General features: G+C 39.0%; 1 protein-coding gene across 1 annotated transcript in view; it reads right to left on the reverse strand.

Moving 5' to 3' along the window:
- Window positions 1-14514, reverse strand: part of slit3 (slit homolog 3 (Drosophila)) — a 210168-nt gene extending 195654 nt beyond the window's left edge. The window contains exons 1-3 of the mRNA XM_077235918.1: window positions 13809-14514; window positions 4742-4813; window positions 1876-1947 (exon numbers count right to left, since the gene is read on the reverse strand). Coding sequence (XP_077092033.1) covers window positions 1876-1947; window positions 4742-4813; window positions 13809-13978 — 314 coding nt within the window. The 5' untranslated portion in view covers window positions 13979-14514. The remainder of the gene's footprint in view (window positions 1-1875; window positions 1948-4741; window positions 4814-13808) is intronic.
- Window positions 14515-15179: the final 665 nt, after the last annotated feature.

Genomic DNA, 15179 nt, shown 5'->3' on the forward strand with positions numbered 1-15179 from the left:
TCTGTTACCGTTGTACAAGCAGGATGTGGCGGTTGGTCGGTGTGGTATCTGTCCCGCCCCTCCACTGTGTTTGGTGGGCTGGCAAAAAATGGACAGTGATTAGCGTTGCGTTTTCCCCATACTTGAACATTCTTCAACTCTCTGCGACCGAAAAAAACACACAGCGCTCAGAGCTCAGTATGAAATACGTAGACGCACAGCTCCTTGTCACGCTGGTAGAGTTTTAAAAAACGTGGCGCTCCTATGGCTTTATTGGAAAAATATGCTAGCCTTGGGAAAAAATGCTTTGGTGGACACACAGCCTTAGTGAGACTCAACTACAGCCAAATTCACAGCAACCATCTTTCTGTCTGACTTGTATGGTATCTTACAATTGTGCTACACAAATCTGTGGGACAGTGACTACTGTAGAATTCTATCAATTTATTTAAAAATACATTAAAACTGCAATTCACAAATTCAAGTACTTTAACATACATGTTGTATGACGAAAATATCTTTGAGCATTTCTCAAATTTTTGATCAAATAAATGCAGCCTTGTTGAGCAAGAAAATTCCAAACACATAAAAACTAAATTTACCAACCTCAAACCTTTGAATGGTAGAGTTTAAAAAAAGATTTAGACCCACATGTATTCAAGGTGTAAGTAAAATATGTTACTTTTTAACTTGATGGTTACACCACATAACATCATAAAAAAAAATATCTTAAAAATTATGTCAAAATGTATGTTTATTTTCTGACCGTTTTGGAGATAAATGCAGTAAAATAAATAAAAAAAGTTTACTTTTTTTTACCATATGAAATAAACATGAAATACAAAGAGTACATTTCTAAGAACTTGGCAAGTGTTTCAAATGAGACTTCTTTTCTTTATCGTGGTAACTCTTATTTGTCATTGACCTTAGTTTGAGGGATCAATGGGAGGGGTTACCTCAAAACTTGACCCTTGTTAAACCATGGATTATAAACACTATCTATTTTTTTAGAACCAAAGTCACAACATGCTGCATGAAAACCTTTCTGTTCTTTCTGTTTCTGAATCAGTAATTATAAAAAACTTGCTCTCATAGTGGGGTCAAGCTATTTATATGTCTGCTGGGTTACAACAACAACAACAAAAAGTCACACTCGAGTGTCAGATGGAGGGAATGCATGTGGACACACTGGCCGTCTCGCCGCCGAGAGTGGGTCATTGAGTTAAATGCTGTGAAATTCCAAATAAGAGTGATACATTGAGGAATGTAGTTCTCGACCCAGATAAACCAGACCCACAAAACCACCACAGAGACAGATTCTTCAGAGGTGGTAAACAGACTGACAAACTTCGGTTCTCTTCATGATGGTTGCTGATTTTGACGTACGTTCATCTCTAACACGTGGCGGCAGCTGCCAACAGACTCAGTTAAACACCGACAGACCCGTGCAAACATTTACAAGGAATGAAACGCACTGAGACATTCACACATAAACAAACTCAAGGATGCTAATACAGGCAAGCCACAGTCCAGACATTCTTTGACCTTGTCCAACTGCAGTAATAGCTAGCATGTTTGGTCTGACCCCAATGGTTAATTTCACTGGCAAGTGTTAAGATTCTCACCAGAAAAGAGCAAATGGCTGCGCTCCAGATGTCAGGGGGCAAACAAGCACGTAAACCCACTGGACTTAAAAAAGGAAAGTTATGGAGGTCACCTCCAAATTCTCAAAGTTCCTTTCGCTTTTGTGTAGATGTTTCAGATTAAAACCGACAAGGTCAATGTGTTGCTCATAAACAGCTACAAATTATTTTGTCCAAAACACACATACAGAAACATGTGGAATATGTATCATGACAGCATGTGAGTTCAATCATTTCCTATTTTTATACTTACATTCTCTCTAGCTGTCGGAGTTCCTGAAATGCTCCTCTTTCGATCACACTTATTTGATTGTTCTCCAGATGTCTGTGGGGAAAAAAAAGAACTTCATTATCCAATCAACTCCAGCGATTCAACTTCAACTGACATTGATTAGCCTCCCAGAGTGATTGAAATGACAGTTGAAAGAGGACTAGACTTCACAACAGTCCAGGTCAGCAAACTGCCTTTTTCTCAAGAAAACCAGAGCAGATTTTACTCTGATTTTATGAAGTGTGCGGTTGCCTCAGCAGACCCTCATTCGTGTCCAGCATGCCTGTGACAACGTTCCGGAGGGTATTTTCAGAGCTCTCCTCTACTCTGAAGACTTTGTCATATTTCAGGGCCCTTAAGATTTTCCAGATGCATTACAAAGACTGCACATCTCCATGGCTATTTCTTGTTTATATTTGAGTCTCTTTGAATTAGAACGAACATGCAGACACACGCATAGAACCCACACAACCACTAAATTATGTGCGGCACCGGATAATACAAGCAATCTCCCAAAAAGAGAGACAATCCCCCGAAGCAAAAGACATCCTAAAGTGTCTCTAAAGTGGACTTCCGCTTTCTGGGCTTATGAATGATTTTCTTAAAGAAAATGTTTAGACACGCAACTGTTCTTACAGCCATAATCCATGTTTTGTCATATCATTCTGTCAGGAAAAGATGAGACACTTGGCTAAGGCCTTTTTATGAATACCGCAGCTTTAAGGCACGATCTAGCATGGTGAGGCCAAAAACACAAGCGATCAGGGCGAGCCTAAATTGATTTTTCCGTAATAATTGCATTCTTTGCTGATAACAGACATATTATATAGTCTGTATCTAACATAAATCAAAGTCTGAGTATCAATCTGACTCATTCTTACAAATAGGGGATCAACCCCACCATGGTTTATGTATTGGCATTAAACGTAATCCCTTTCTATCCTGACCAGATGGGTTTTGGTGTGTGCTGAAGAATAATAACAGTTTTTTTCTTCATTTTTCAGCATCTCTCCCTGTTTCTGTTCTTTGTCTTTCTCATCTTTACAGAAATGTTATGAAGTTTTGCATGGAAACATATGGGACACAGGCAGACACCTATGCTTTCACAGGGGCTGACAAGGAGAATAGAAGACCTCTCTATTGAAAGGGTGAAGCAAGACACATGGTATTGCTGAAATAGTCTTTGTTATTCTTGCCTTAAGCATTAACCAAGTGCCGGTTTATAGGCAGGATTCAGGTCAGTGTAGATGGCACTTCCCTGAGGACTTAAAAATGGAAACGATCTATGACCCAAGGTAAGGGTCAATCCTACATTTCAAAACTTAACTATTGTTCATTTATTATGAACAATTTACTACGTAATCAAATCAAAGTCAAATGGTGAAACCAACATGTAGACTCATGAGGGAAAAAAACAAGAGAAATTATATCAAACGACAAATTGCAGTGTCTTCTCTGTGAAATTTCAAGTGGGATAGTCTAAGTGCCCCTTTTATGCTATTTTAAAGGTCTCCTACAATATGTTTACATGCATCAAAAGACAAAAAATACTTTTATTTTCTCATAATATACATTGCACATCACCTCATTTGACACCACTGATTCGAAACAAAAGATTTGTAAAAGTTTCTTCATGAAGCAGTGTTTCGAAATCACCCATTACTACTCGACCCTTTGCACGTACTTGACTATGAATACATATCTGCTCATGTATTTGTCTAAGTGTCGCCCATCACCTGTTTGCTTGCTTGAAAGTGTTATTATTAATAAAGCTGCAAATAGAAAGATCAAAACCCCAGTCCTTCAATCAGATATACATCACAATAGGGAAGAAAACTATCACAACCTCGTTTCATGATGACTTTAAAATATCAGATAATTTGGAGAAATTATGACAAGGCAAGGTTAGTTCAGGTTGTAAAATGTCATGTGGAGAGAACCCCCAAAAACCTTTTGATATCTAAAAAATGAATAATTCTGATAGTTTTATAGTATTTTTAAATAATCTTGAAAAATACATTTAAAATCTTTTTTTTTTAATAATAAATTATAGTGCAGCTAACACTTCTCTGAGGACTTTCACAAGGGAAAATAATAAATCACAAGGTGAATGTCGTGCATGAAGAGTGCATAGGTGAGATTGGAGGCTTGTCCTGCGCTATCATACAGTGCAAGTCTTCCAAAGAGATAAGGGGGTGTCGAGGCTGTTCACAGGTCCCAGGGAGAGGCTGCTTTTGGGGCATGGCATGGCCGTTAATCACAGACCCCCTTAAACTGCCTCTCTGCAGCACGCCAGCCACTGCCTCTGCTTACGACTGCTCTCTTGGGCGTTTATTTTACTCCTCTTTTTTTCACTTGTTTATTTTTATCTCCATTCCTCTCTTTTTACGGGCTCTCATTCAGGAAGAAAACTTCACGGAGAAATACATGATTACAGTCATTAAGCTGCAAGAACACTTTCTGTAGAGGAACCCAACTCGCTAGATCACGACTGACCTGCGCCTCTACTAGCAGCCGTCCCGTCATTTAATTTATTTTAAAAGTTTACGTTTCTGGTATGGAATATATTGTTACATATTCTTCAAACTCAAGAACAAGTTTGAAGAGTGACTGCATCTAAGGCAATGACTTCATGCGAGGTTCAGTCAAAGGGTCGTGTTAAACGTGTCGGATTTACTCAGCATAAATGTCAGTTTGTTTTATTATGACTTGTGCTGTAATCCTCCCGGCTTTCAGACTCGAAACCTTTGATGGCTTTGACTGTAAAGACAACAGGGAAGAGGAGGGGCACTTGGGAGTTAAAGGAAGGATTAACCATAAGAGTGAAAGATACAGAGTGACATCTTACAGCACACGTAGGTTCTTGAGGCCAGAGAAGTCCACTTTGGTGATCCGGGTGATGTTATTCCTGTCCAGATCCCTGGAAAGAGAAAAGGGGGGGGGGGATAAAAAAAAGTTAAAAGCTTTTTATTTCACTTATGCTTTCAAACATGATTTTTCAAGTCTCAGCTCACAGCAGAGTCAGTAAACAGAGAATTTAAATGCAGAGGCTCCCTGGCAGAGCCTCAACAGCCCCGACTCGCACCAGATGCCCGCGGGGCAACGCTGTTCAAAGCTGGCGTCTGCCAGCGAGCATTAGTGCCATGCTGCGGGTTACGAGGGGCCGAAATCAGCTAGGCCACTCTGCTTCACATTCACTGCGCTGGAGGCGACTCACTTTCAGCATGCTGCTATTGTACTCCCTCCACTCTAAACGTTCCCATACACACACACTCACACACGCACACAGAGACACACAAACAACGCACACACGGCACACATGGCTCGGGATCACGTTAGCGTACACCTGCCCTTTTCTGTTCTGTCGTGTCTGTACAATAACTGTATACAATGCAATTATTTTCTTTCAATACGTTTATCTGCTTTTTCTTTTCCATGCAAAAAAAAGACAACTAAAGTCTCTCCAAAAATATGGCAGAGGAATGACATTTTGTTCTGTATGTAAGCAAAGCGAATGAAATGTGGGAATAAACTGCTTGAGAGAGACAGATTGCATGGAAACATTTTTGTTTGGAAAACGTCTCTTCTTGCATCTGAGTGAATTATATATGACCAAACTAAGTATTTTTCCACTCTAGTCAATATCTTATACTTTTCCCAGAATGTTATTTTATCAGTTGTTTCAAGCGTGTCTAAAATTGTATACATTAACTGAAATGAGTGTACATGCCTATGGATACGAACTGACTTCCTCTGAGGGACGCTGTTTACTGGAGCTCCGCCACACTGAAAAGATTACCGTTGAGAAATATACAGTGACATATGATGACAAACGCATACACTTACACACTAACATCAGGCCGTCTCAGTGTGCTTCTCATAATATACATAAACATTTATAAATCTGATTTAAAGGCATATTGGATTTCAAAAGATTCCCCCAGAACCACAAAAAGCACATCAAGCAGACTAATATGAGCCATATAGGAAACATATTACAGGGGACAGGCCATTTACAGACCAGGGAGGCCATAACATGATCCTCTTCTAGATGGCGGCAGCATTTTTGGGCATCAAATGTGAGTAGAAAAAGGATGCGGTCTAGGTAGGCAGCACACTTGGTTTAGAAACAAGGCCCTGATCTGCTTTGAAAACCAAACATGACAGAATCTTTCACATTTACTTTTCAGCATGAAGATAATAGACATTTAAATTATCTGAATTAAACAAAAAATTAAAAGTAAAGAAAAATGTTCCCAAAAAAATTGTCCCAACTGTACTAGAGTTGTCTAAACAACTGCTAATTATGCATGTTAAGAGTTTGAGTGTTCCCAGCATGCACTGCAGCATAAATAAATGATGTGATTACTGTAATAGGATTATTGCTTTACTGTTTGCGGACTTTATTTATCCTGTTGTTGTTTTTTATCGTGTTCTGTTGTGTGGTAATGTAAAGAGCTTATTAGCTTATTTCACTTAACAGGGTTTATGATTATCATCGTTCTTGAGGTAGATTACCATTCGAAAGTTCAGTATGATTGTTTTTCTTAAAGAATTCAGCAAGGCCATGTACTGAATTGAACTGTTTATATTGTTACAAAATATTTCTTTTTCAAATAGACTATAATGTTCTGAAGATTACTGAAAAAAAGTATCAGAGTTTCCACAAAAAAAATATGAAGCAGGACAAATGTTTTCAACATTGATAATAATAAGAAATGTTTCTGAAGCATCAAATCAGCATATTCAAATGATTTCTGAAGGGTCATGTGACACTGGAGACTGGAGTAATGACTGCCATAATTCAGCTCTGCCATCACAGGATTAAATTAAATTTTAAACTATATTCAAATAGAATAATATTTTACAATATTACTGATTTTACTTGATTTTTAGTCAAATAAATGCAGCCTTGGTGAGCATAAGAGACTTCTTTCAAAAATATTTCAGAAACTTGACAACCCCAAACTTTTGAACAGCACTGAATATGATTTAAGTGTTGAGGTATTTGCACATGAAGATATTGTATAAAAGACTGCATATTTATTTGCAAATAGTTAAGGAGTTAAGACTGATCGGTTGTGATGAGGTCTCCCTCTGACTCAATGGACTAGTTAGAGCTGTTCACAGCCTTTATAAAGCTTGAAAGTTTTAGTCCCCATTCCTTTAAACTGCACTAAAAAAAAGATATGTACATTATTCAAAGTATCTGAGTTGAACTACAAAATCTTAATGCATCATGTTTCATTGATTTTCTTAACTTCTCAATAATTCTATACATATTCCCAGTCTCTCCACGTCACTCTCTTTCTGTTTTCACGTCCTAATCTCCAAGTAGATCTCCCTTCTGTAGTTTTCTCATCTCGTATCCTCTCACCTGCTTGCAATGTAATCCCACTAATAACATTTCCTCCTCTCCCGATCCTTCACTTCAATCCTCACTGTGTCAGTTTTTTTACAGTACGTGTTAAAAGCCTGGGGAGCAAACTAAGTCCTACTTCCTCTAGATACTCAATCAAACCTCCGGTCACACTGACAAGGTGGAGTTCACAGATATGGCAGCCCCCTACAGGCTATTGTTTGTTTTAATTTGTTGAGGGGATAAGGTGCCCATTCAAACGGCAGGTGTTCTGCTCTAACAATGCGCCCCCCCTCGGGGTCCCACCCCACCCACGCACGCTGTTAGACCACTCAACCCGACTCGTCCAGGTCATAAGCCGGCAGACCACTCTGGTAAAATGTGCTTTTCAGAACGAAACCGGACAAAGAGAAGAATCTTTGCGATTTTGGCTGGAGGTTATTTTGACTGTGTCGGGCTGCAATTGCAACACCCCAGGCGAGCAAGATACCCTAAGACCTCAAAGTTGCGCAAGAAAAGTGTGCATGAAAACAAAAGAGTTTTTTTTCTTTTCTGTTCCCATACAATACCCTGCCTCTCAATGTGTTTCCTGTCGTAATCTTCTGCTATTTTCCTCAAATCCACGCTGGTCTAGTCCTCAAAAGCTGATAGGTATGCTCCATTTCCTCTTGAATGCTGCTTCTCATCGCTGTTTGGAATCTTAAATGAGTTTTTCCTTTCGGACCTCTGGTTTGGAAGCCTTAGATGTTTTTAGAGGGTCCCACTTATCATTACTAACACATTAATATTCTCCTCATAAGATGCACAAGTTATTATCAGAGCAGAGAGACGATACATCAAAAGAACAAATTATGTTTCTCATGTCTATTGATTAATTACAACTAAACGCCTTGAGATAAGCACAGATAAAGACCGCATGAGATTATGCTTGTCCTGTGCATTTGAATTAACAAGTTCACTGTCATAACTGTCAACTGATGAACACTTTAATTCCTGCAACCTATTATCTCTTTATTAAATGACTGTATTAATTAACATTTCTCCTTCACTGAATTATTCATTAAGGCATCCATGTGACACTGAAAATTAGAAAGCAGATGCTGAAGGATAGACACAGATATGGATATTTTAATTACTTACATGTAACAGTGTGTAATTATTTTGTGCATTTCAAACAGATAAATGCCTCATTACCTCCTCCTCACTCTCCCATAACAGAGCACTTTCCTTTTTTGCACTTGTGCGAGGTGAAATGGGGGGGGCGGGGTTATTACCGTTCTTTCATCTCCCATGAGCCATGTAGTCAGCCGCCATGTGGCTACCACACATCTCATGCAGTCCTGTCCCAGAATTCCTGAAGTGCACCTCCTGACATATTACTACCACCTCAAAAGCTCTTAACAATTCCATATTCATTGAAACCGTCACAGGGTTCCATATACAACTTCTTCTTTTTTTTTTACAGAGAAATCTCTGCATGTTAGCAGCAGTCAAAACCACAAAAAATGTAATCTCTTATCCCTGATTACCTAGCATGACTAGTGATTATTGTTTATTGACTTTGGACAATCTGTCTTAGGACATATTGGATTTGGGGGTTGGACAGTCTTTCCATGGGGATAAAGGCCAACTCATCACTGGAGTTTCAGGATGAAGACAGTGAAAATGAAGAAGCCAATGCGTCTTTGAATTCCTCTGCATTGTTTATGTATAATGTTGGCAGTTTCCATCACAGGAAGAGTTTCATTCAGTAAATATTTTCATTACAGTCATGTCTGGATACAATCTCCACTGAAGGACTCTCACTTCACACTAAGCAGAGCGGACAAAAATAAATTATTTCATATTCCTTTTTTGAACGTTTGCCCCCTGGATGGTTTATTTTCAAACCCTGACAGCTAATAGCGCAGACGGGCTGGTGTTCTTTCACAGTATATGAGTTCTCAAATTACTAGAGTAACGCTTGGCTGAGAGGTGACAAGGGCATCTTCAACACTTCTGTGTGAAAGTCAATATGACAGCCAGGCTACAAAAGGCTCATCAATAACACAAGTCTCATCTTGGACTCCAGGGGTAACCAAGGATACCCCCCCCCCCCCCCCCCCCCAGCCCACCATCTTTCCAAAGACGTCATTACCAGGAACAGCTTTCAAAAATGAGGGTCCCGACGCGACGAGTTTCCCCGTATCTAACTAAAGTCTCTGTGCCAGGCCGCCATGGGTTTATTTATTTGGCTTTATTTGGCTCTATTTACAATTGTGTTGCCAGTATAAATTTCTCCAAAAAAGGCTGTTGTTTTTCTCCCATCGTAACTGATGTTAAGCAGGGGACTTTTTATTTTGAAGTCGTTACTTCCTAAGCTGAAGTAGCTAGATTTCAGTCAAGCTATATAGCTACACCACAAGCCACAACTGAAATATAGCTAACTACTGTGAATGTGATTCTATGTGAAAGACAATATCTTTTTGACATATATCACCAGGGCATGACATTAACTTTTTTGCTCACCAGCCACTGTGGCTAGTGGTTTACCAAAGTTACTAGCCGCAATTTTGACATTGACACCATGAGGAAAAAATGCCATATAAATATTTTTTTAATATTACCCTATAATTTGGCAGCAGGTATATTAGGCTGCTGTCACTTTAAGACCTGAAGCACAGATCAATTACACTGTTACACATGCATTTTCTTTCTCCACTTTCTCAAATGTTTATGAGAATATTTCCCAAAAACCGGCATCTTGACATTATTTTGTATGTATTTGACTTTTTAAGTTCAATAAGCAGCGAAAAGAACTCAATTTAGTACATCACTTTGCTGCCACTGCTGAAATCCACATGAATTTGGCGGTTTGGCGAGTGTTAATGTCAAGCCCATAATATATCTGAAAGCAATTAATTGCAATAAACATACATTTAAACTAAATACATACAACCAACGAAGTTAGAAAAATCATATTTTACATACATAAATGAACAGCAGCATTTAACTAAATACTACATGGAGCAAACAGGGTGTAAAATCTGCAGGGACTCAAATAAATGTCTACACTACATCATTATTTGTCTGAGCTTGTTACTACCAAAGTTGTCACACTTCTGAAAATTCAGTTAATGGCATAACTACTTTTCCTCCCCAACGCTTCATTAGAGTCACATCCGCTTTCTTTCTGTGTACCAAAAGCCTAGTAAAATCCTGATCAAATCATTCCGAAATTCTGGTTTGATTCTTTTGTTTACTGGTTGCTCTGCAACCCAGTGTTTGAGTCTGTGAAACTTACATCACAGTAACAAAATCATAAAACCCCACACGGTTTTATTCATATTTGTTAGCTTAGGATAAACACTGTCACTTCTAGCTACACTAAGCTATAACTAACAATATGTGCTGATGAGAATAACGAAGCCCTCGTGTTGCTTTGGTGACAAAGCCCGCAAAACAAGAGCCCTCGTAAACCCGAAATGGCCCGGAGGCGTGCACATTATCAAATCCAGCCTTCCATGACACAAGCTTGGAAGATTCACAGACTTCTGAGTCCGGGGTATTCGAAGTGACCTCTTCGAGACGTTTGTGACAAGGGGTCTGCTGGCTCCCAGACTCACCAAAGACAGCATTAAGCTTTGATGCACTGCCTGAAATGAGGCACATTAAATATTTTCCGTACATGAAAACATAAAGGTTGGGTGGCGAATCGTTCCCTTGAGTCTTTGCCCACAATCAGTGCCAGCAGCTGTCTGGCAGGCTGCAGTGTGTGAACGCTCACTGAGCGAGAGACTTCACATATGCTCCTCATATGCCCACTGAGGTCAGCAGGGCACCGGAGACCACAAACCCACCTCCTGACTCGCTCCAACACCAACACAACAAACACACACACTATCCCGCTGACTGACTCACTGCGATAATAAAAAAAACTGACATGCTGCATAAGCAAATGCTGATAAACGGATATGCGATCTAGGGTGGAGCTACCAGTTGGGAAAGCAGGAGTTGGCGGTTTCACACCGAAACTTCATTAAGAGACCTAGAGTGTGATGAGAGGAAGGGAATGCTGCCATTCTCTCTCCTGATCCAGCAGACCAAACACGCTACGCCAGCCACAAAGTGCCACATTGTTCCTGAAGTGTTAACTGCGAGAGGGCCTAAGACTCCCGGCAGAGAGAATTTGCTATTAAACGCTACTAAGTGTGTGCGTAACTGGTGCAAATTAAAGCTAGAGAGATGAAAGAGTGAAAGAGCGAGATTGTGTGTGTGTGTGTGTGTGTGTGTGTGTGTGTGTGTGTGTGTGTGTGTGTGTGTGTGTGTGTGTGTGTGTGTGTGTGTGTGTGTGTGTGTGTGTGAGTGTGTGTGTGTGTGTGTGTGTGTGTGTGTGTGTGTGTGTGTGTGTGTGTGTGTGTGTGTGTGTGTGTGTGTGTGAGTGACTGAAATGGGATATTACAGTTTCGACAGGAGCTACTAATGAGCGCAAAATCATATGAGCTGTCAAAGAGAGAAAAGCCTTTCAAATAAATTCACATTTATTAGAGGGAAATGTGTCTGAACTCTGGAATTGTGGGTAACTAGGCCTTGCTTAGGGCAGAGGTGCAGTCATTACAGTTAAATCAACACTCCAGGGTGCTCTGAGAAACCTGGTGGCGTGTTAATCGTACCCAGGAGACATGGAGACGTGTCCTCCTGGACTTTGAGCAGTCCTTAAAACTGCTACATGTATGTTACAGATGCCGTAGTTGGTGCGAGTTTTGGATGATTTGCTTGGTTTTTGATTAATAAAATCATACTATAAGAATATGCAAAGTCATTAAAAAAATACTTTGCACACCGTGAATGACTTACATCTGTCTCTAATTTAAGCAAGACGCAACCTGACATGGTATATTTTAAAACAAATCCAATATACCGCAGGTCATGACCCTTATTTATTTTTCTCTCCACATGAAAAATTCCACTGAAAAGACCTTTAGAGGTTAAATGTTGGAAGGTTCAACCAGACCTCTGGCTATTGAACAGACTGGATGCCTTTCCTATCAAATCCAAAAAAACAAAATATTATATTATAACAGATGGTTATGATATTTAAAGAACTGTCATGGCTTATCATGACAGAAGTGCCGCAGGTGGAAACAGGGAAATTAAGGATATTTTCTCAGTGAAAATCACCAGTGGTTAGAAGTAATCTAAACACATAAGAGAGTCGGTCTTCAGCTGCAGTGCGCCCCTCAACGGACTTGTTGTTCCCCAACTTCCCCAACTAATACAGCCAAGATACATACACACACTCACACCATATGGCCATTAATCATGTTAATGTTTGTGTAAACTCATTATCTTGGATGAAAGAATCAGATGCAATGCTGTTCAACATTCAGATGTGGACACATATGAAGAGCAGTTAATATCACAACACATTTAAAACAATCTGAATCGAATTAAAGACATGTGATTTTACTTGACTCGAAACTCTTCAAACACTCACATTAATGCACTGAACACTGAACAGTGAACGCATGCATTTGACATATACTGAATTACTGCTAAATTAAACCAAGCAGTACTTAAAATGTATGTACATCCTCTACAGAAAAACATGACACCAAGTATAGTCCTTACTGATATATATATATATATATATATATATATATATATATATATATATATATATATATATGTATATAAGACCAAAATTTTAAATCTTTAAAAAAGAACTAAACTGGCATTCTTTAAATACTGTCATAACACTGTTTAAAGAGGATAACAACTGCCTGATCAATTGAGCAAAGATAACATAAAAAGTATCATGTTATTTGGTTTTATCAACTTCAGACATCTTAATAAGAAAAAGTCAAGTAACATTACAATAGTGCCCATATTACACAAAATACAGTGTATTAACCCATTTAATCTAACTTGTAACATAAATATACTGATGTGTTAGGGTTGTAGTAAAGGAAAAATCTTTCATGTGAACACTTTTTTCATGCTTGGTTAAGAAATTACATGACCAGAGCTGTTTCATTCCCGTTTGTCCATCTGAGAGATGAGGTATTTTAAAGAGCCTATTATTTATGTATTATTAAACTGATGCAGCTTACTACTTGATTATTTAATTGTATATTTCAAAGTATAATTGCAAGGAAAATAAATATGCATTTATTCTTGAATTAGCATTGCAACTGAGAAAATTATATACAAACAAATTTCTCTCAGAAATTGCAAGTAATTAATTTGGGGGGGGGGGGGGGGTATAAACCTTTTAGTAAAAGGCATGCAGTTGTGTCACTGGTCTCCAGAGAGAAATAATGTTTACTTATAGCTGCAAAACAACTGGCACTTTTTATTTTTGCATGTTAATTAATACTACATTTTGTTTAATAATAGTAGGCTAGCCTACCATTCAATATGTGTAAAATAGACACTACAAGTCATCAATTCAAAAATTTCAAGTCAAAAAAAGATGCATCTCCCTCTCACATTATTCGCGACGTTGTCACGAGAGATAAGCGCCACTGTCATTATAGTATATGTGCTCAAATAACGCGATAAGAGGCGTACTTACAGCCTCTCGGCATTCCTCGGGATTCCCCTGGGCACCGTCCTGAAGCCTTGACCCTGACAATCCACATGAGTGCCCGAACAACTGCACTTATGCGGACATCCATTGACAGCAGAGCACAGCAGCCCGCACAGCACAACCACTGTCCCCCAATACTGCACCCACCGCATCATATATATCCTCTGAGTCTGATAGCAGTCTAATAACAATAGAACAAGATTCAAGAACTATAAAACTACGCAAGCAAACTAATGCGTAGGCTATATGACAAACAAAACAAACAAAAATGTATCCGCGTCTTGTCCACAGAAAATTAAGTCCCGCGGGAGGAGGAAAAAAGTAGAACGAGGGAAAAACTTAACGGTGCACTATAGTTCCAACTTTAAAAACTTATCGTAATACGTAGAGAGAAAAAAACGTTCCTCATTCAAATGTAAAGTTGCATCTGTCTCTCCACACCACTGAAACATATGCGCATCAAAAGTTAGAAAAGCACATCGCTGCCTAGGAAAAGCCCATAAAAAGTCCGCAAAATCATTCAGAATGTCCAAAGTGATTCCTTCTCATCCTTGACCAATTCCGCTTTTTTTAGGTCCAGCATGCAAATCTTCATTGATAGTGATAGAGGGACATCAGCGGAGCTCGTACCTATTTGATTTCCAGCCCCCAAACTCTGCGCTCCACACTCCTACTGGCTCATCTACGTGATGTCATTCAGGGATAGGTTTGGGGTCTCGACTCGAGAAGTTGTTGGGACTGCTTCAAAAAACTCAGCCCACACCAAATGCTCGTTAACTTTGAGTGGAAGAACACAAAGTTATGAATTAGTAACCGCAGTTCAAAAAAGACAAGACACTATTTTCAGCTGCATTTTGAAATGTTAAAGCGAGAAACCCTCAGAAAACAAGACATGAAAACAAGATACGATTTCATATTGCGAAAAGTCTGTAGGCTATTGACCACAAGGAAAGGTTAAAGTGGGTTACTGGACAGCAATTGCTTAGTGAAGTGATTATTAAAAAACAAAAAATAGGGCCTAATAATAATAATGAATTAATAACTACATAACCAATAAACAATTGTTTTAACTGAGAATTATATACTGGTTATTATGCTGTGTGTAATGGCACTGTATTCAACTTGGCTACACCATGCAATGATTCAGAGATTCAGATACTTTTTGTACAGATAATTTGAGTTCTGTCACTCTTGAGATATTTTACATGACTTTTTTTCATGGTTTTTGGTGCCCATTTTGCAGTCGTAGTGCCCCCATCTGGTGAGAAACTTCTAAATCTTACTAAATCTAAATTCCTTCCTCACTATGAGAAACCACTGGTTTTACCATATTGAGAAGTTTAGTATGGTTATGAA

The sequence above is a fragment of the Siphateles boraxobius genome, unplaced genomic scaffold (genome assembly GCF_051911475.1).
Source record: "Siphateles boraxobius isolate OS27281-9 unplaced genomic scaffold, OSU_SipBor_1 2, whole genome shotgun sequence".
Taxonomy (NCBI): Eukaryota; Metazoa; Chordata; class Actinopteri; order Cypriniformes; family Leuciscidae; genus Siphateles; species Siphateles boraxobius.